The sequence below is a fragment of the Ornithorhynchus anatinus genome, chromosome 7 (genome assembly GCF_004115215.2).
Source record: "Ornithorhynchus anatinus isolate Pmale09 chromosome 7, mOrnAna1.pri.v4, whole genome shotgun sequence".
Taxonomy (NCBI): domain Eukaryota; kingdom Metazoa; phylum Chordata; class Mammalia; order Monotremata; family Ornithorhynchidae; genus Ornithorhynchus; species Ornithorhynchus anatinus.
The window spans coordinates 52,079,128-52,100,873 of NC_041734.1; the positions used below are offsets into that span (position 1 = coordinate 52,079,128).

The 21,746-nt window shown below is 41.7% G+C and overlaps 1 protein-coding gene across 1 annotated transcript in view; it reads right to left on the minus strand.

The window, feature by feature from the left end:
- Nucleotides 1–21,746, minus strand: part of CUL3 (cullin 3) — a 105,033-nt gene that overhangs the window by 21,426 nt on the left and 61,861 nt on the right. Inside the window, exons 4-7 of the mRNA XM_029068606.2 lie at nucleotides 9,968–10,128; nucleotides 7,644–7,758; nucleotides 6,795–7,023; nucleotides 1,031–1,176 (exon numbers count right to left, since the gene is read on the minus strand). Coding sequence (XP_028924439.1) covers nucleotides 1,031–1,176; nucleotides 6,795–7,023; nucleotides 7,644–7,758; nucleotides 9,968–10,128 — 651 coding nt within the window. The remainder of the gene's footprint in view (nucleotides 1–1,030; nucleotides 1,177–6,794; nucleotides 7,024–7,643; nucleotides 7,759–9,967; nucleotides 10,129–21,746) is intronic.

The window sequence follows — 21,746 nt, forward strand, 5'->3', positions numbered from 1 at the left end:
TAATTTCTGAGAGAGACGTTCTAATGCCATTCAGGAGTTCCAGCTTTTAACTTTCAGGTGAAGAGGGCAAACTTGCAAGGGAGTGAGGGTAGGGGAAAAATGAGACCTTCGGGCTCAAGCAGATACATATACACACATACACACCCCTAGCCCCCCCAGACATGGACACGCACACACACATATACACGAGACCGGAAAGGTGAATGGAGTGGGGAGGCCGAAAGGGGGACGTAGACACACACACGTAAGGGAAGGGGGACACACATGGAAAGTGGTCAGCCCAGGCAGGGAGCCTGGTCCCCCATCCGATGTCAGGACCGGAAATGCTACTGATTTTTCAAAGTCAGAGCCAGTGGGGCCTCGAACATCTTTTACCCAATCAAGGCCGGGAGCCCACCGCTCAATCCCCAGACAAGACTGGGGTCGGGAAGAGAGTCAGGGCCAAGAGTCTATCCTTGCACATAGTAAGCGCTTAACCAGTACCATAATAATTATTATCATTATTATCCTGACTCCAGCTTCGGGCATCGATGACTTTCTAGTGAGCCGGGTGGGGCGACTACATCCAACTGTCGGGGTGAAGGCTTTGCCTTATCCCCATTCCATATGGGTGGAACCTTTAGTATTACTACTCCTTTCCACCACTCCAATTTTACAAAAATTCAAACAGAAAACCAAATCAGAAGCAGTAGCGAAGAAAGTATTTTCTTTTGTTTTCTTTTATATCATGTTAAATTGAGCAGGAACCCAACAGCTGCAAGTGATGTGAAGATGAAATACTTTAAAAATAAACCTCTAAAGATATATTTGCTTTCACAAGGCACTTAATGACCTATTTTTCCATAGCATAGAGCACATTAGAACATCAAAAATGTACGCGATTGGTTTACCCACACTCTCTAACGACTTCTTTACAATTAGACCACAATGAGAGGAGGCCAAGAAAGTGCTTTTTCCTCTCAAACTTGCTCCTTGGGTTACACACAAGTAAAAAGAAACACTCCGGTGAAGAATGTAAACGCTTACTTACCTGGATATAATCGACAGGATTTTTCCCCTCTCCTTCCTCAGAAACGAGGGCTTTACCTTGTTCCCTCAGGTAGGAGCTCATACACTCACACATTGTTTTCAAACCGTTTGGCACCCGGCTAAATAACTTGTACATGCAAGCAAGGTCTAAAATCAGAAAGCATAAAAAAAAAAATAACTACATCAAGTCTTATGATAAACAAAAGGTGTGCAATCAAACTTTACTAAATAGACATTCGTGACTGACCCTGTAGTGGTTCAATTATGTTCTCTTTTAAGCATTACTTTCGGGAACACGCTTGCAAAACTAGAAAAAAAAATTAAAAAGGCAGCGTGGCTCAGTGGAAAGAGCCTGGGCTTGGGAGGCAGAGGTCGTGGGTTCTAATCCCAACCCCGCTGCTTGCCAGCTGTGTGACTTTGGGCAAGTCACTGCACTTCTCCGTGCCTCAGTCACCTCACCTGTAAAATGGGGATTAAAACTGTAAGCCCCCCGTGGGGCAACCTGATCACTCTGTATCCCCCAGCGCTTAAAACAGTGCTTTGCACATAGTAAGTGCTTAACAAATACCACCATTTATTTATCTTTATTTTTACTGCCCCCTCCAAACCTCAGAACAATCACAATCTCTCTCTTCCTCAAAATTATACATTTTTAAAACATTACTGAGAGAAAAAGAAAGAAAAGCTTTAAGTATGCTTTACTTTATATGGTTCTTTAAAAAAATATCTAAGAACAAACAGCCTTTAAAAAAAAAAAAACCAGAAAGCCAAAACCCACAGTCTCAAATGTATCAAAATGGTGCCATGGAAAACTATGGAAAAGAAGTGTTCTTAGTTTTTAACTTAAACCAAACTCTGGACTACTGAACAATCTCACTTAAGGCAGGATGACAGGCCCCCACCCCATTTCTCCTTCTCCTTCCTCATCTCCATCCCTCTTACCAGCTGAAGCTCTAACAGCCCCCCACACTGAATACTCCCCCTACCAAAGTTCCATGGGTCTTTGCTGAAGGGGCAGGCTGGCTGGTACATATAGAACGGGGCAAGAGACAAAAGATGGTAGGGGCAAACCCACGGTGGACTGTCTCTCTAGAAGCTGTCACATCAATCAGGCCCACATGACGCCTCCGATTTAACCTATACTTGCCCTATTTATTTATATATTTTTTTAAAGAGGGTGGCCCCATGGGGCTGGACACTGGCAGGAGGGAGTGAAGACAAAAGGACGGGGATGGGAGACACTGCTAGGGGCAAAACTTGAACTGGGATAAGATGTGTTCACAAATAATTCCATATGCTAAGTCTGAGAGAGATCAACTACGCTTTTTCTTCGATTGAAATGATGTACAAAATCTCCCCTCTCTGCTAGGAAAATATTCTCGCTGTTTAAGCTCCGATATATCTTTAAAACAAAATAGCCTAGCTGTACTTCTGCAGCCTGCGTACACTTATATATTGCATTCTAACCTGTGAGCTCGCTACGGGCATAGAATGTGTCTGTCAACTCTATTTTACTGTACTCTCCCCAAGTGCTTAGTACAGTGTGCTGCACAAAGCTCGTTGTGGGCGGGTAATCTGTCTGCTTATTGTTTTATTGTACTCTCCCAAGTGACAAGTACACAGTAAGCACTTACTAAATACAACTGAATGAAAATGATTTACATACCCTCCCAACCCCCAGATACATGTGATAATCTGTGTACACCTCTACAGGTTTTTAAAAAATTATTATTTTTTAAAGGTATTTGTTAAGCCTTTACTATGTGCCAGGCATTGTACAAAGAGTTAGGGGTAGATGCAAGCTAATCAGGTTGGACACAGTCCCTGTCCCACATGCGGCTCACTGTCTTAATCGCCATTTTCCAGATGAGGTAAATGAGGCATAGACGAGTTAAGTGACTTGCCCAAGGCCACACAGCAGACTGACAGTCTGATTAGAATCCAGGTCCTTTTGACCCCCAGGCCGCGTTCTAGCCACTAGACCACACTGCTTCTACAGCACAGTAATAATAATAATGATAATGTTGGTATTAGGACAGTTGGCCCTCTTCTTCCTCTCTTTGGTTCCGTGCTGATGACAGGGCCTGGCTGGGCAAGGGAGATGGGTGAGTACGACTTTCTCGTCGTTCACGACACTAGAGAATCACTGCTCTCCCTCTATGAGCCTGAGAACCTGAGACCCTTCATGTATGAGCAAGTGAGCCAGACCGTTCTGGCTAGCTGTACCTAAAGTTTGGATGAATCACGCTTGGACCCAAGTCTACTATTCCAGACAGTTTTTCTACTTCTAAAATACCATATTGAAAAGAGACGACACAGTCTCCTCTTGATTATCTGACTATGAACGTGTCTACCAACTCTGTGGTATATACGGCTCTTTCCCAAGTGTTTAGTATCGTGCTCAATAAAGACCACAAACAGTGCTCAATAAATACCACTGAGTAACTGACTACGCAGCAATTTTTCTGATCAGATTACTATTAAATGACTATCTAATTACACTATTTTTTACTTTATAACAAGAACAAGAACATTATTAGTGAAGTGCTTATTATGTGCTAAGCATTAAGAGTCAGATGATGCACTCAGATTGGTCACAGGTGCTGTCCCCGACAGGGCTCACAGTTTAAGTGGGAGGGAGAGCAGGTATTTTATTCCCATTTTACAGGTGAGGAAAGTGATGCACACCAAACTTAAATGAGTTGCCCAAGGTCACACAGCAGGGAATTGTTGGGGACTCCTGACTCCCTGTTCCATGGGCTTTCCCTAGGCCACAATGATTAAATCAACAAACTTGCAGGAGAAACAGATAACAGCACTTTGAAACTAAAATGGTATACATAAACCAAATTTGACCCCATCCATGCTTTTCATTTATCTAAGTTTAGTTTTTCGTGAGGGATGGTCATCTGGACCAGCTAAATTGGATAACAGAGAGGTTTCTGTACATCAAAATCGTAACTTTGAAAATCGAGAGTACATACATGTTGCATCTATTTAGAAAATTGTTCACCTATTTTAAAATGGAAAATTGACCTGGCTGATAATTTTACAACATTAAAAATGTAAGCCCTAGACAATTTTATCTACAAAACTATTCACTGGGCAAATGATTAATTTGACCATATTTTTCCCTTGAGGCACTCAGCAACTAACTTTCCAAACTTAACAGGTACTTCATGTCCTACATCTATTTATATAGAGGAGTTAAATTAAATTTGTTATATTAAATTTTTCCAGCAAACCAGTAGCACATTAAATTTGCTCAGGTGTTCTCTGTTGTATTTTGTTTTTATTCCTCAAACCAAAGTATGAAAGAGCACATATCTTGAATACCACTTTTTAGAAAAATTAAAATGAGAACACTCTTAAATGGGCATTTTTAGTACCCAAAAGGGGCTGATTTTATATTAACAATCTAAGCAAGTTTACTTGAAACATTTTGGAAATTGAGACCATTTCGTTACACCTCAACACTGCTAGATGGGTAACTGATGATACAGCTGCAAGTGCTGAAGGAGGAAAAATCCAGTTGCTTTTGTACTCTTATGCTCTGAGTCCTGAACCTCTCTAATTGTGTCAGAGTCTTTTAGTTCTTGCAACAGTGCCTTAGTTTTTCAGACACCAATATGTACCTCTCTAGCCTCAGCTTCTCTCCTGCTATTCAGTGTCACTTCTACTTTTGCCTTGAGGCAGGACTGAGAATATGGATTTGGGAGGAGCAGGCTTCATAGAGCGAAAGGACTGGAAAGCCTATTTGCTCTATAGACTGGAAAGCCTCCATTTTGGGTCTTTTCAACCTTAACTGGAAATTTATAGGGCTTCTATGGACTTCTGTATACAGCCACCCGTATTTTATTTTACTCTCTGTCTCCCCGTCTAGACTGTACACCTACAAACTCTGTTGTATTCTTTCAAGTGCTTAATATAGTGATCTACACACTATTTAATGGCAGTGTTTGACGCTTACTATGTGGCATTCACTATACTAAGCACTGAGGTAGATTCATTCAACGCTTACTATGTGGCATTCACTGTACTAAGTGCTGGGGTAGATACAAGCTAATCAGCGTGGCTCAGTGGAAAGAGCACGGGCTTTGGAGTCAGGGCTCATGAGTTCGAATCCCAGCTCTGCCACTTGTCGGCTGTGTGACTGTGGACAAGTCACTTAACTTCTCTGTGCCTCAGTTCCCTCATCTGTAAAATGGGGATTAAGACTGTGAGCCCCACGTGGGACAACCTGATTCCCCTATGTCTACCCCAGCGCTTAGGACAGTGCTCGGCACATAGTAAGCGCTTAACAAATACCAACATTATTAGGTTGGACACAGTCCATGTCCCACGTGGGGTTCATGGTCTTAATCCCTGTTTTTCAGATGAGGTAACTGAGGTTACGCATTAGTATTTTCCCAATAATGTGGTAGAGTTGCTTTGTACTCTTTAGACAGTCAAAGCTCATGAATTGATTTGCTAAAGTCAATACTGCAAAACCTTTTTTTATAAAGAAATGAAAACTTGCTATCTCTCCCATTCCCTGGCTCAGGACATCCACAGTTGCAATTTACTAGTTGGGACAGTGCTGCCATTTAATCTCTTTAATCTTTTAATGCCTTCAGTGCCAAATAATCCTAAGGAAACAGAAGCCCTAAGGAAAGCTCTTTCCCCGCTATAGGATAAATTACTCCAGGAGAATTGGTCAAGATCACGCACACATCTAATTTATATCATTTCGTATACCACATCTGCAAAACTAAATTGACTAAATTTAAAATTAGTTTACCTCCTATAAATCTCTCTTTAGACAAACTTTTTTTTTTTTTTTTTTACAGTTGCTGAAACTGGTTACGGATGAAAGTTCACCATCTGCTTTAAAGAATTTAATCAGCTCTCTCCCTATCTACCCTCACTTAACTTCCACTACAATTCAGCCTGGGTACTTTACTCCTCTAACACCTGTGCCTCAATTTCATCTCTCTCGCGACTGTCCTCTTCTCACAACCTTTCTCCTGCCTGCAACTTCCTACCCCTTCATTTCTGGCAGATCACATCCTCTAAAATTAAATCTCTTCTAGGAAGCTTTTCCCGACTACTCTTCTCATCTCCCCACCCTATTCTCTCTCCCTTCTGCATCACTTCTGCACTTAAATTTCCCTGTTAAGACTCATCTCACTCCAAGGGCATTTATGTATGTATCCATATTACCAGCCCCTCCCTGCACCTGACTGCATAATCCTTCATGGCAGGAACTGTCTAGTTACTCTATTGTACTCCCTCAAATGCTTAATACAGTGCTCTGCATGCAGTAATGTTCAATAACTATCACTGATAGATTGATTTGTCCATAAAAAGGGACATGAGGGAAAATACGGCATCGAACCCCAAAATATCCAAGTTACACATGAAATTTATGTTCTCTCAATGTATCTACCCCAGCTCATGCTTACATTATAGCTTAAGTGATGATCCTCTCCGCACGGTCAAATATGGTACCAGCTTTTGTGGAAGACTAACACTACCTGAAAGCCCAGGGAGGAAAAGTTCCTGCCTCAGGAGGGATTACAAACTGCGCTGCAATTTCCTTTCCTAGCCTACATTTCCCGATTTCTTAACTATTAAATATGCTTCACATTTTCAAAACATCTTATCGTGGGGGCCGCTGTTCCCTTTTTGGAAACACTTATCTTTACAACAAGTTTTTTCACCAATATTACACAGTAAAAGTCATTTCAGAGTGAATGGTTTTAATTCTGTCCACAAAAACGTACCTTCTGTCTTTCCATTTTTCAACATATGTACTAGCCCAGAATTCTCCATTTCTACTATGGTCTTCATATGCTTGGAAATGAGCTCTCTCTCAACCACCTTCACAATTGGCTCTTCTGTTGATTTGTCAAGGCAGTGCATCACCCGTTCTATTTCTTCATTAATTCTAGCTTCTACTTTCTTTATATATACTGAAGCACTGTTTTCAGCTAAAAACTTCTGACTTTCCATCTGTAATTAAGAAATAAGCATTGTTTAATCTTTCTACCAAATAAGAGAAAAATCTGGCATTTTGCCGTGCTCTTAATTTTGATTTTTACGATAGGGATTTTAAAGGAACATATTCCTTAAGAATAGGTCATTAATTGATTAGCACAGGTTCAGAATAGAAGAATGGCAACAGAACATCCACTTCTATACTATCCCACTGTACCTGTTCCACTACTATCCTATATGACTTTGCCACCTGTTGAATCAGAAAAATTAAAAATAAAGCAAAAACCTAAAACACCGGGTAAGTATTACACAGAACTATATAAGTTCCTTCCTGACCTGCTATGCTGATAAGCTCAAAGCATTATTATCCCCCCAAAATTTAAAAAATTCCTAACCTTAGTTTTACAATTTTGATCCCAGTTTTACATTGTAAAATATAGCTCAATGTTGTTTGCAGTCACATTTATTGCCAACAGGCAGACTGTTCAATTGAAGCTGTCATTAGCTGAAAAGCACTCCAGTGTCCAGTGGCTATGTGTGTACCAAAATGTGTGGACCTTATTTCCAGACTGATGAACATGTCTAAACATAAATCCATTCCCTAGCAGAATTTACTTACAAAAAAATTGGTTTACCTGAAAGAATTCTGCAGACATTTCCAAAAAAGGAGCTTCAAAATCTTCTTCATAGACTGATCTTCCTTCAAGACCTAGAATCATTAACATCTGGCAAGCATTTCTTATTGCACCTCTGTCAAGAGAAGATCAATGACTTAAAATACTTTCATACTGTCTTTACAATAATTTCCGTCTCAGACAAATATACTACGATTTTAATAAAAGTAAATTATTTCTCGCAAGTAACCTACAGAATTGTCTTAGGGGTATATTAGTAAACTTCATTTTTACAAACACACAATTCTTTTGATAGTTTTAATTATTATTATTATTCTTGTGGTACTTGTTAAGCTCTATGTGCCGGGCACTATACTATTCGCTGGGGAGATACGAGCACATAGGGTAGGACACAGTCCCTTTCCCACTTGAGGCTCAGTCTTAAGCCCCATTTTACAAATGAGGGAACTGAGGCACAGAAGTGAAATGACTTGCCCGATGTCACACTGCAGACAAGTGGCAGAGCTGGAAGTAGAACCATGACCTGACTCCCAGGCCTGTAAGCTTTCCAAAACATCATGCTGCTTCTTGTTAAAATAAGCCACACAATTTGCAGAAAATTGGTCTTCAAAAAATAGGAGTTGCTTAATAGTAACCCCAAATAATCAATGATGACATAGCTCTGAATATCTGACCAGTGTGGAAATCTCTCCCTCTTCCCCAAACCCCTAAAACAATGCCCGCCCTTCTGGCGCTCCAAGGCCTGCCTAATGGGGACCCTAATCTGTAGAATCCGAGTCCATTTGATTGACTGATGATAGTATTTGAGTGCTCAATACTTGCTGAGCATCTCATTAAGGGCTAGGGCAGATACAAATAAATAGTTCAGACCCAGATCATGTCCAACAAGAGACGCGTGTGACCTTTTTTTTTTTTTTAACCGGTATTTGTTAAGCACTCATTACGTGTCAAGCACTGTTCTAAGAGCTGGGACAGATACAGGGTAATCAGGTCAGACCCAATCTCTGTCCCACATGGGACTCACAGTCTACGGGAAACCAGGTGTTGAATCCCTAATTTTGCAATTGAGGAAAGTGAGTCCCAGAGAAGTGAAGTGATTTGCCCAAAGCCACAAAGCGGGCAAACCATAACCTCTTTCTTGGACTGCAGGGGATGGGGCCATCAAAGTTTTGGATGGGTAGCAATTATTTCCCTTGTTGAAAATCTAATACAGCAGTTTTGAACTTCTTTGCTCTTAGCTCTCCAAAGGAACTCACAGCCATCATCCATGATCAAATGTGATTCCTAACTGACCTTTACACAAGAATATTTAGGTCCTCCAAAGGGAAAAAAAAAGATCAAATGATCATTTTCTCAGATAAAAGGGGAAAAAAAGTCTTTAGGGGCACAATGTATTGGAACTTTTTAAAAATCAAATGACATCTGGACAATCTACCAGAGAACTGCAGTTGAAGTAGCGTGAACTTTATACACCTGCACATAAAACAGCAGCTCTGAAATTTGAGAAATTAATCTTGTAAGCTTCAGGCCACTTGAAGTAGAGCATCGAGTGTGGAAACGAACTCAACGTGTTAGAAAAATAAGAAATGGACCTGATAAGAGAATGGAAACATCAAAAAATGTGGGTTGCTTTTAGAACCAGTTCAGGCTACCTCCACCAGCTGTCCTCCTAATGGATATTTTCCAAGAACAAGAATTAACGGATCAGAATAGATAACCTAAATACTCTCAGTTCTCCTAGAATAGGGGTTATACTAGGTTAGGTTTTCTGAGTTAAGGAAAACTCATGTTCCAGGACTTATTTGGTGTCCAAAATAATACGTTGGAACATAACTGTTCCTCCCGACACTGTGTCAGGTCGTACCCTAGGGACGCATTGTCAGAAGCAAGTTCCCTAATTCTACCCAAAACACATAGGGAAGACACCTTCTAGCAGAACTGAACCTACGAAAAATAATTCTAAAAAGGATATGAAGACGATTTTCAAACATCTGCAAATATAGTAAGAAAAATTAAATGGTGGTGGGGATGAACGAATACATAAATTATTTTGTTGATAAACAATTTTTGCTCTTTTCATGTTCTCAGAAATACTGAATATTTTACAAGCAGGCAAACATTTGGGACAACTGTACATGGGAAAAATACAATACAGAAAATTATTATTAGACCTGTTAAAATGTATCAAAATTACAATTTATATTTTTCAGGCAAAATGTTTATTGGAGTACTGACTCCGATTTCCTGTGAATCTCGGTCTTCCTCAAAGCCTTTTTTTTTTTTTTTAAAGGAAGCCATAACGTTAAAAACACAGATGGTCATACCTGTCTACGACTTCTCCTTTTCGCTCTCTCGCAATCATGTCCAACAGAGTTTGCCGTAGGTGATCTCGAATACACCCATAACGTACAACTTGATCTCGAAAAATTATTAATCCCAAATTGTAGACATTCTCCACGTTATTTTGTTGTACATATACTCGGTCCTACAATCGAAAAAGAAAATACACATAAATATGCATCCTTATATTTTCTATATGCATTTTATAAGATAATTCATTTCTCAAACCGTCACAGTATAAGCATATTTAAAAATGCAACACGTTGGGGCCAAACACCATTACGTATTTATTGGTGAAATTATGAAGTTGGGCAAATACTATATAAGCCTTTTTAAAAGCAACTTAATGAGATCAAAGACAAGTCAAAACATTTTAATAGGACTAATTCAAAAAGTTGTCACGGTCCTGCCCATGGATTAAAAAAAAATCAACAACTCCTCTCCACCTCAAAATACATACAAAACTCCACAAACTGAAGAAAAATCAAATTTATCCTGTTCATTCTGAGCACTTCGTTCGGCCAAACTGTGTTTTCACCACGCGCTTTGGCTAGAATAGCGTTAAGGAACTAGGGAGCATTTGTGAGTTACAACAAATGAGAGTTTTGGGGGTTTTAGAGTTTTACCATTCCAGGTCTGCAGCACAGATTTGGATTTTTATGACACCAAGCTTGAAAGATAGGTCAACTTGCCTCATTCCTTGCCCCACCCTCTCACCCCCAACTCAGCACTCCTCATCCTGAAGCTCTCTTGTCCTGTTTGCCCAGCCCCTCTCATGTCCCCCCAGGCCCTGCCTAGATGCCCCTACCCACCCAACACCCCTCCCTCTCTCTCCACGTCTCTTCCCTGATTAGTACCTGCTCTTTGCCTGGGAGCTGGGGTGGAAGGGAGGGGAGGGCAGGCAGAGGCAGCAGCAAAGTCAGGGCTGCCCCCTCAGACAGTCTCCCCCAGGCCACTCACTGTCATCCCATCTTGCCCCGGAAGATAGGGACCGGTGTGGGGGGCAGAGAAATAATAATGTTGGTATTTGTTAAGCGTTTACTATGTGCAGAGCACTGTTCTAAGTGCTGGGGTAGATACAGGGTCATCAGGTTGTCCCACGTGAGGCTCACAGTTAATCTCCATTTTACAGATGAGGGAACTGAGGCACAGAGAAGTGAAGTGACTTGCCCACAGTCACACAGTTGACAGGTGGCAGAGCCTAAATTCGAACCCATTGACCTCTGACTCCCAAGCCCAGGCTCTTTCCACTGAGCCACGCTGCTTAGGAAGGGAAGCAACTGTATGGTGATGGGGAATTAACGGGGCAGTTGCTGGGGCCAGGAGTCTGGGTGCAGGGCAATGGAAAAAAACACAAAACTCTGTGCTGACTGGTAACCAATCTGGAACCCTCCTGCCCTCTGTTTACTACACTAACTCTGCCGTGACACCATGTCGGTGAATAATCAATCCATCATTGGTATTATCTGAGTGCTGACTGTATGCAAAGCACTGTAGTAATGCTTGGGAAAATAATAATGTTGGTATTTGTTACGCGCTTACTATGTGCAGAGCACTGTTCTAAGCACTGGGGTAGACACAGGGTCATCAGGTTGTCCCACGTGAGGCTCACAGTTAATCCCTATTTTACAGATGAGGTAACTGAGGCACAGAGAAGTTAAGTGACTTGCTCGCAGTCACACAGCTGACCAGTGGCGGAGCTGGGATTCGAACTCATGACCTCTGACTCCAAAGCCCGTGCTCTTTCCACTGAGCCACGCTGCTTCTCACGTAACACAGTTGATCGACAGGGCCTTTGCCCGCAAGGAGCTTACCATCTTGTCAGGGAGACAGACGATAAAATGAATTACAGGCAGGGGAAGCAACAGAGGAAAAAGATATGTACATTATGTGTTCTGAGGGTGGTAGGGTGCAGAGCACTGTACTAAGCAGGAGAGAAAACTGGTGGGAATTAGGTTATCAAAGTGCTAGACAGAGAAGAGAGAATGGGGTCGGCAGGGGAGAGGAGAGAATGCCAAGCGCTTAGGACAGTGCTCTGCCCACAGTAAGCGCTCAATAAATATGACTGGATGAATGTCAGAGACGGCTTCCTGAAGATGTTGGAGTCATCACGTTACTCCCTAGTGGTGAGTACACAGGGTATAGAGAGCCCAGATCTTTATGTGTTGTAATTTAAATTTTCTAGGTTATTTTTATTTTAATGGGATTGCTATTTACAATATAAATTCATAGTCAGAGGTCATGGGTTCGAATTCCGGCTCTGCCACCTGTCAGCTGTGTGACTGTGGGCAAGTCACTTCACTTTTCTGTGCCTCATTGACCTCATCTGTAAAAGGGGGATTAACTGTGAGCCTCACAGGGGACAACCTGATTACCCTGTATCTACCCCAGAGCTTAGAACAGTGCTCTGCACATAGTAAGCGCTTAACAAACAGGGGTCTGTCCCTTACTCACCCCTTCCATTCAACCCAGATATTCAACCTGTTACCAAATCCTGTCGGTTCTACCTTCACATTACCAAAATCCACCCTTTCCTCCCGACCCGAACTGCTACAGTGCTGATCCAAACACTTTTCCTATCCCACCACGAGTACTGCATCTGTCTCCTTGCTGATCTCCCTTTCTCTGGTCTCTCCCTAATCCAATCCAACCATATTTCACATTGCTGCCTGGATCACATCTTTTTTTTAAAAAAAGTTCAGCTCTTCTCCCCACCTCTTCAAGAACCTCCAGTAGTTGCCCCCACACCTCTCCATCCAAAAGAAACTGCATCAGATTTAAAACACTCCTTGCCCACTCCTACCTTACCTCACTGATCTACTACTGTTCAGCCCATACACTTAGCTCCTCTGGTGCCAATTTGTTCACTTTGGGATAATCCCAATCTAATAATAATATTTATGGTACTTGTTAAGCACTTACTACGTACCGAGCACTGTTCCAAGCTCTGAGGTAGATAGAAGTTGGTTCATTCAATCAGTCGTATTTATTAAGCCCTTTCCCATGTCCTCCCTCTGACCTGGAACTCCCTTCCCCTCCATGTACGCCAGACTACCACTCTCCCCACCTGAAAGCCTTAAGGTCACCTCTCCTCCAAGAAGCCTTCCCCGATTCAGCCCTTTCCCCCCCAACCTCCCTCTCCCTGTGTCACCCTGACACTTGGATCTCTAACACCTTTGGACATTTGATATTTGCCTCACCCTGAGCCCCACAGCATTTGTCTACACATCTATACATTCCATATTATAAATTATTCATATTAATGTCTCTCTCCCCATCTGGATTGTAAATCTGGGGGCGGAGGGGAGAGGAGAGAGAGATTCAACGTGGCTTAGGAGATAGAGCATGACCTTGAGAGTCGGAGGGACTTGGGTTCTAATTCATCACGTGTCTGCTGTGTGACCTTGGGCAAATCACTTCACTAGACTGTAAGCCCGTCAAACGGCAGGGACTGTCTCTATCTGTTGCCGACTTGTTCATCCCAAGCGCTTAGTACAGTGCTCTGCACATAGTAAGCGCTCAATAAATACTATTGAATGAATTCTCTGGGCCTCAGTTACCTCAACTGTAAAATGGGGATTAAGGCTGTGAGCCCCTCGTGAGACAGGGCTGTGTCCAACCCCTCCCGTTCCCAGTCTGTGAAGTGGCAGAGACTGTCGCTCTTTATTCCTGTATTGTACTTTCCCAAGCGCTTACTACAGGGCTGTGCATACAGTAAGCGCTTAATAAATACGACTGAACGAATGAATGAACAAACTTCTATCTACCTTAGAGCTTGGAACAGTGCTTGGTACATAGTAAGTGCTTAACAAGTACCATAAATATTATTATTAGATTGAGATTATCCCAAAGGAGTTATTTCGCTACCAGCCACTGGGATTGACGAAAAGCCATATATACACAACAGCATCCCTACTGTGATCCACTTGGCCTGAAACCTTCCAACTGAGGGTGGAAGTTGCAGGTAACAGAACGGCTACATGAACCTTGTCCGATTTTTACTGAGTCTAGCTTGTGCTAGGCCAATTTAACTCAGTGGGCTAGCCCCAATTTGGGCAGGGCTGTGAGCAAAAATGCCATCACGGGGCATGGCATAATAAAGCAAAGTTAACAGAAAAAGAGATGCTAATAGACAAAACTGGGAACTGAAAGAAACACACACCCCCGGCTCTGAAAAGATTCAGAAAAAATGCCCCCCCCCCCATATGCACACATTATATGGTATGGTTCGCTTTATAAGTGTGAAAAAGTTAATGTAGATAGCAACAGATGTGTATGTTGAAATTAAGGTCTCAAGTAACAGAGAAAATAAAAGATTAATGATTCTGGTTGCTGTAGTGATTATGATGATGGCATTTGTTAAGCGCTTATTATGTGCAAAGCACTGTTCTAAGTGCTGGACAGGATACAAGGTGATCAGGTTGTCCCACATGGGGCTCAGAGTCTTAATCCCCATTTTTCAGATGAGGGATTTTTGGAAGGGTTGCAATAATCCTCTCTGTATCGAACTCGAGAAAACACAAAGAATCAATGAAGCTGTCAATCTGGCCTAGCCGATATATTTAAACAGTACAGTAACGACCTCAATATAAGTAGTGACGCAAAAGACCACGGATGTAGTCCCGAAACAGAGTCAAATTCAACAGCGTTAAATTAGTCACCAGGCAAAAGTGGAGAAATCTGCAGAAGGCGACTTTTTTTTTATTTGAAGACCACCCGCCGAAAGGGCCGAATTTTCTGTGAACCTACATTAATTCACTTTGAATCTCATTCCTGATTTTCTGCCTAATATACTTGCCACGGGTGGCTCAAAGGAGTATAGTAAGTTGAAATGACCCCTTCTCCAAACTTTTATAGAAAATAAAATCCTTAAAAGGCCTATTTTGGCTGCTGGGATTCAAGTTCAGGACTGAAACATATAATTACGGCCTCGTTAATGATTCCCGTAGCATGCCTTTTAGAGACAAATTGAATTTTCTAGTACTAGCTCCAGAGGAACTGGCTGACCTCACGAGAATGGTGGATTTAACTCCAGTAACTCAAAGATATAAGCAGTACCACTCTCTGGAGCAAGGAGCCACATAAACTGGGGGCAATCAAGTCTCGAATTGTGTTGCCCTAAACTACCAACTGATAGTGTGCTCACGGCAGAGTGTATAACATTTGGCTGTGAAATTCAATAAGGAACCCCAAACTGGCAGTTAACAAGATGAGAAGTGTTACCACTTGAAACTTGGCGAGCAAGTCTGTATTATCGCGCAAATCGTTGAGAAAATATTTTTCAATATAGTAAGAATCAAATGTAACCATTCTAAAGAATAAAAAGCTGGTTAAAAGAACTTGAAGAAAAAACAGAAACAATAATACTACAAGTTTCGAAAGACAAGCATTTCAGGCAAATGCTTAAGCAAATACATCTGTGTTTGGGCTCAAATTTAGCATTGGCTAACTTTTAAATATAAAAGATCATTTGATCAAGTAGTAGAGAGCCTAAAAAATGATCTGTGGCGAGTGTTGATGGAAAATAAAAAAGTAGTGATGTCAATCTGGACAATGCAGTAACCCAAATGAAAAGTCATTTTCCCTTCTTTGCAAAAAGAGTCGGTTGTTTAAGATACCTTTGTCTCACTAGAGAATTTAGGCTGTGATCTCATAGTAAATGAGAGAAGCAGCATGGATAGAGCACGGCCCTGGGAGTCAAAAGGACCTGGGTTCTAATTCCGCTTGGCCATTTGTCTGCTTTGTGACCATGGATAAGTCATTTTACTTCTCTGTGCTTCAGGTACCTCATCTGTAAAACAGGAATTAAGACTCTGAGGCCCATGTGAAACATGGACCGTGTCCAACCTGCTGAACTTCTATCTACCCCAGCGCTTAGTACAGCGTCTGGCACATAGTAAGAGTTGAACAATTACCTTAAAATAAAAAGTAAATTCTATAGGTACCACAACACAAGAGGAAGTCTGATTACTGAAAACGCGACGGTAGGCAACTTCTGATACGAATCTCCCGGAAAAAACGCACGTAGATGGTAACGACGATTGACAGGGACCGAGCAAGACAACTTGGCTGATCTACAGAGAGCCTCCCATAGGAGTAAGTTGATATTTCTCCTTGTAGAATCATTTCCATGAAAATGCCTCCCCACAACAGCCACACGCTTTGTTTTCATGGGCTAGAAAACCCAAGCATTTTTCTTTTCCTTACTCCTTCACCAACTGCTTACCCCCCTTTACATCGACAGGCCATGATAATGGGGGACAAAACCAGGAGAAAAAAGTGTAGCCCGGCTCCTAATAGTCTGAAGCCCAGCCCGAGCTTGCCTGGGTACAGCTCAACGCTGAATTGGACAACTGTGGTTATGCCCACGGTGTGGAATTGGACACGGTGATTAATTTTTCTGTGTCTCAGTTACCTCATCTGTAAAATGGGGGTAAAGAATATGAGCCCCCTGTGGGAACGGGACTGTGTCCAACCTGATTAGTTTGCATCCACCCCAATGGTTAGAACAGTACTTGATACATAATAAGCATATAACATACACTATCAACATTATTATTATTATTACTGCACAAAAGTTTCCCTTGATGCAGGGTTCCCTGAGAATATAACGCCCGTGTTTTTAGAAGCAGCGTGGCTCAGTGGAAACAGCACGGGCTTTGGAGTCAGGGCTCATGAGTTCGAATCCCAGCTCTGCCACTTGTCGGCTGTGTGACTGTGGGCAAGTCACTTAACTTCTCTGTGCCTCAGTTCCCTCATCTGTAAAATGGGGATTAAGACTGTGAGGCCCACGTGGGACAACCTGATTCCCCTATGTCTACCCCAGCCCTTAGAACAGTGCTCGGCACATAGTAAGCACTTAAATACCAACATTATCATTATTATTATTATTATTAGAACTGGCTCAATAGCCATGTGAAGCTATGGTGCTACGAAAATACAAGACCACTGAACGAGCGCCATGCCATCATACAGGTTTTGCCCTACTAGGACAATATTTCATGCCTTTTTTTTTTTTGCCCAGAGGCAAAAACAGGCAGACTTAGTCAAAGAAAGTTCGCATCTGTGTGCCAGTGGGCAGATATCCAGATTATGTACTGCCAATCTCAGCACAGCTGAGTTACTGTATGGACGAGGGTAATGAATGATTCAAAGTAATCTGTGCCTGATGCCCAACATGGGCAGTTGTGCCAACTATTTAAATGGGTAATTCGCCATAGAGAAGAAGTTGCAATTTGGAAAAAACGTGCACTTGGATATGCTATGTCTCAGCCTTCCAAAGTGTCCTCTGGACAATTGGACAAACCTGTGTAGCGCACAAATGGGCAAACATATGAACCATAGAGACATACTAATTATCAGGCATATTTAGTGAGCACTTACTGTGCGCATAGAACTGAAATAAACACTTGGGAGGCTACACTATAAACAGAGTTGGTAGACATGTTCTCTGCCCATAATGAGCTTACAGTTTAGAGGGGGAGACGGACATTAATCTGAATAAGTAAATTAAGGATATTAACGTAAAGTCTATGGGGCCGAAAGAGGGGTCAATAAAGGGAGCAATGAGAATGCACAGCCGTTTAAGGGCTTATGTTCAAGCTAAGGGTCAATGCTGCTATGTACTGGGTCCAAGTCTAACTCCTCACATGGCTGAAGTGACCTGTGACTGTAAATATATTAATCACGGCAGGGAATGTCTCTCTTTATTGCTGAACTGTACTTTCCAAGCGCTTAGTACAGTGCTCTGCACACAGTAAAGCGCTCAATAAATACGAGTGAATGAATGAACAATCAAATTGTACAGATTTAGCAATTACTACTGCGGTATTCGTTAAGCGCTTACCATGTGCCGAGTACTGTTCGAAGTACTGGGGTAGATATAATTAGGTCCGTCACGGTCCCTGTCCCACATGGGGGCTCACAGTCGAGGTAGGAGGGCGATCAGGCATCCCTAATTTACAGATGAGGAAACTGAGGCCCAGAGAAGTTAAGTGACTTGTCCGTGACCATACAGCGGGCAACAGGCAGCCTTGGCCTTCCAGGGCAGCATCTTTTCACTAGGCCACACCATAGTGTGTGGAATGTACCAGTAAGCACAAGCTGTGTTTCTGAGAGGGCTAGAGACTTAGAGAAATTTGTGATACCCGTGTGGATCCTAATGACTGCCAAATTGGTGCAAGCTGTTGATTTTTGAGCATGGAATATACAAGCACCTAGTTGCCTACTACCAGGCTTGTTTTTTAAAATCGTATCTATAAAGCACTTACTATACGTCAGGCACTGTACTAAGTGCTGAGGTAGATACAAGACAATCGGGTTGGACTTGTTGCCCAGTGCAATAATACAAGGCAGAGAAGTCCGGTCAGTTCTCCTACAAAGCAGGGGCTATGTTCTTGCCAAAACTCAAGTTGAGAAAGACCTACGCTATTGTACATCCTCAACCATGCAGCACACACATGCACAGTGCTCTCTTGTGATCTCGCGTTGGGCTCTATCCACGCTCACACGTTACCAGAAGAACAACCTCCACTTCCCCCGCTTCTAGCCAAAATCTAGAGTGCAAACACGCGGCTCGGAATTAAATGCGGGCGGAAACGTAGACGCACGGTAAAGAATCTTAAACTGCTCAGGTCCTACTGTCAACGTTTAGAATTGTACCTCCCCAAATTAAAAACCGAATGCTTAATTAGGGCAAGGGTAAAAGCCTTCGTATAATACAGGATATGGCAAACCTCAGGAATAAGCAACTGAAATGCACAGAGCTACGGGAGCTCTGAATGGTGCAATCTTTAAAGATAAACAGATAGATTCATAAAAGATACAAGGCCTTTACATTCTAATGGGGAAGACAGACATAAAAATATTTACGATAGTAGAATCAGAATAAACTGAATGTTCAATCAAAATATACACAAACCCACAAAGATTAAGGACAGGTATAAATACAAACAAGTGCAAGGGGTGGCTGTAAATTCAGTTGGGGTGCAGTATCATTTTTTTTAAATTAACAGTTTGGGGCTTATATCATTGTTATCAATGATATGTACTGAATGCTTACTATGCGCAGAGCACTGTACTAAGCACTCAGGAGAATACAATAGAGCTGGTAGACACGTTCCCTGCCCACAATGAGCATCCATTTTCCAACAACAGATTTAATTTAGGTTACGGTAACCTAATTTGAATTGGTTCAAAATAGTTATTTCTTTTCATTCATTCATTCAATAGTATTTATTGAGCGCTTACTATGTGCAGAGCACTGTACTAAGCGCTTGGAATGTACAATTCGGCAACAGACAGAGACAATCCTTGCCCACTGATGGGCTTCATTTGATTTTTATAAGTGAAGAGCTCGTAAAGTTTTGAGAATTGCACATTTCCACCACTTTTCCAAAAATCAAAGTCTAAAAGAAATACAACCCATGCAGATTCTTCATTTTGGAAGTATTCTTTAAATTGAGATAACTGGATATTGGAAACCTTGAAGGTATTTTCTCAGAGCTGTTTAAAAAGACACTATTCTCCTCTGCAGTGGCTGGAAATGACAACACGAAAGGTTATATTCCTCTTGAGCTTTCAGATATCACTGACCTTTATGCTATAAGTAAATATTATAGAGCCACCACTAAGCACTCATTTGCTCTTCTCCCACTTCCTTCTGCATCTCCCTTGAACTTGTATTTACATTCTTTATTCACCCCTCCCTCAACCCTATGGCACTTATGCACATTTCCACCATTTCTTTATTAATAGTTATGTGTGTCTCCCCCCAGACTGTAAGCTGTTATACTATACTTTCCCAAGCACTTAGTACAGTGCTCTGCACAGAGTAAGCGCTCAATAAATACGATTACTTGACTGACCTTTCCAGAATTGCTAGCAAGGCATTGCCAGGATGAAAAATTTCTAAAATTTGGCATCTACATTTTGTTCTCTAAATTCGAGTCTTTTGAACAGCACAATCGGTTTGAAATTGTTCCTGTTTGGCAACAACCAACATTCATTAGGGGGTCTGTTCTGCATTTCTGCACTGATCTTGTGGATGACTTTGGTGAAATGCGACCAAGTGAACGAAGAGCCGCATCCTCAGTCCTGCACTGATGAAGGACAAGGTAGGCTAACCACTGACTGAAGGCTCATCTTGCCCGGCCTGACTGCCATCTCCCACTTGTCAGCTGGGTGACTGTGGGCAAGTCACTTAACTTCTCTGTGCCTCAGTTACCACATCTGTCAAATGGGGATTAACTGTGAGCCTCACGTGGGACAACCTCAGCGCTTAGAACAGTGCTCTGCACATAGTAAGCGCTTAACAAATACCAACATTATTATTATCTTCCCCCGCCTAAAAAAAAAAAATCCCTCCCTTCCATGCTTGAACAGGTAAAAGGAAGCACCCCCGATCCTCATTACCAAACACCTGAACCAGGATATGCCTCTGCTCAAATAATCAGGATGGTCTAAACTACAGAGTCATCTACTTGGTGGTTCTCCATCATGTTTTATACTTTTTTTTTGTGATGGCGACACTCACAACTTGGTAGCATGAGGATAACGTCTGACAAAGCTTTCTTCTGTGCAATACCTAACTGGCTTTTCCTTCTTACAACTGGAAAACCATTGAAGCCTGATACTCTCTTTTTACTGCAAAAGTCTTCTGCCAAAGTTGACTCAAAAAAAATGAAACACACCGAATGGTACTCTACACACAAGCAGAACACTGTTCCTTTTGTACATGGGAATTTTGAATATATGTTGAGTAGACAGAACTCATGTGTGTTGAAAACTCCAGGATTTTTCCTCTCCTTTTTGTATGAGCTCTAAAGGTGAGCTGTCTATTTTTAGTCAATTAGATCTGGGGGTTGAAAAGATAATAATAATAATGTTGGTATTTGTTAAGCGCTTACTACGTGCAGAGCACTGTTCTAAGCGCTGGGGTACATACAGGTTAATCAGATTGTCCCACATGAGGCTCACAGTCTTAATCCCCATTTTACAGATGAGGTAACAGGCACAGAGAATTGAAGTGACTTGCCCACAGTCACACAGCTGACAAGTGGCAGAGCTGGGATTCGAACCCATGATGTCTGGCTTCTAAAACCGTGCTCTTTCCACTGAGCCACTCTGCTTCTCAGCAGAGATAACAGAGATAAAGTGGACTGAAAGAAAAAGAACCAAATAATAAGTCTCTTGGCACATGGACCTTCAAACTGTGCCCTGAAAGTCCAAGGTTAGAGACGTTTAGAGTCATTAACTGCTGATGATACATTCTGTAAGAGAACCCAAACAGACATTTCACAGAAATACTAGGCATTTTTAATTTGAGACACTTTACAACTAGGAAAAATTCAACAGAACGTTACAAGTATTCACAATAAATTTAGGCCCATACTGGCTTGTGGAATTTGCTGTGGTGGAAATTACTAAATAGCTTAAATTTAGTGTCTTCACTTTGAGATCTAATAGCAAGAAAAGATGATTAAAGAAAACACCAGTTCAATGTAGTAGCATAATCAAAAGCAAAATTTCAAAGATTTTAGAGCATCAACATTCCTTCCAATTTATGTACGTAAGGCGGTAAAGTCACGTAGAAGAACTGTAAACTTAAGTCCACATAATCCTATAAAATGAAACAAAATGGCATACTTACATTAATAACAAATAACTGACTACACGATTGTGTCTGTATGTAAAAATGATCCAGGAAAAAAAAAGACAAGTTTATGTACATGAGCTCGTCTATACTTAATAGTAACAATAGTG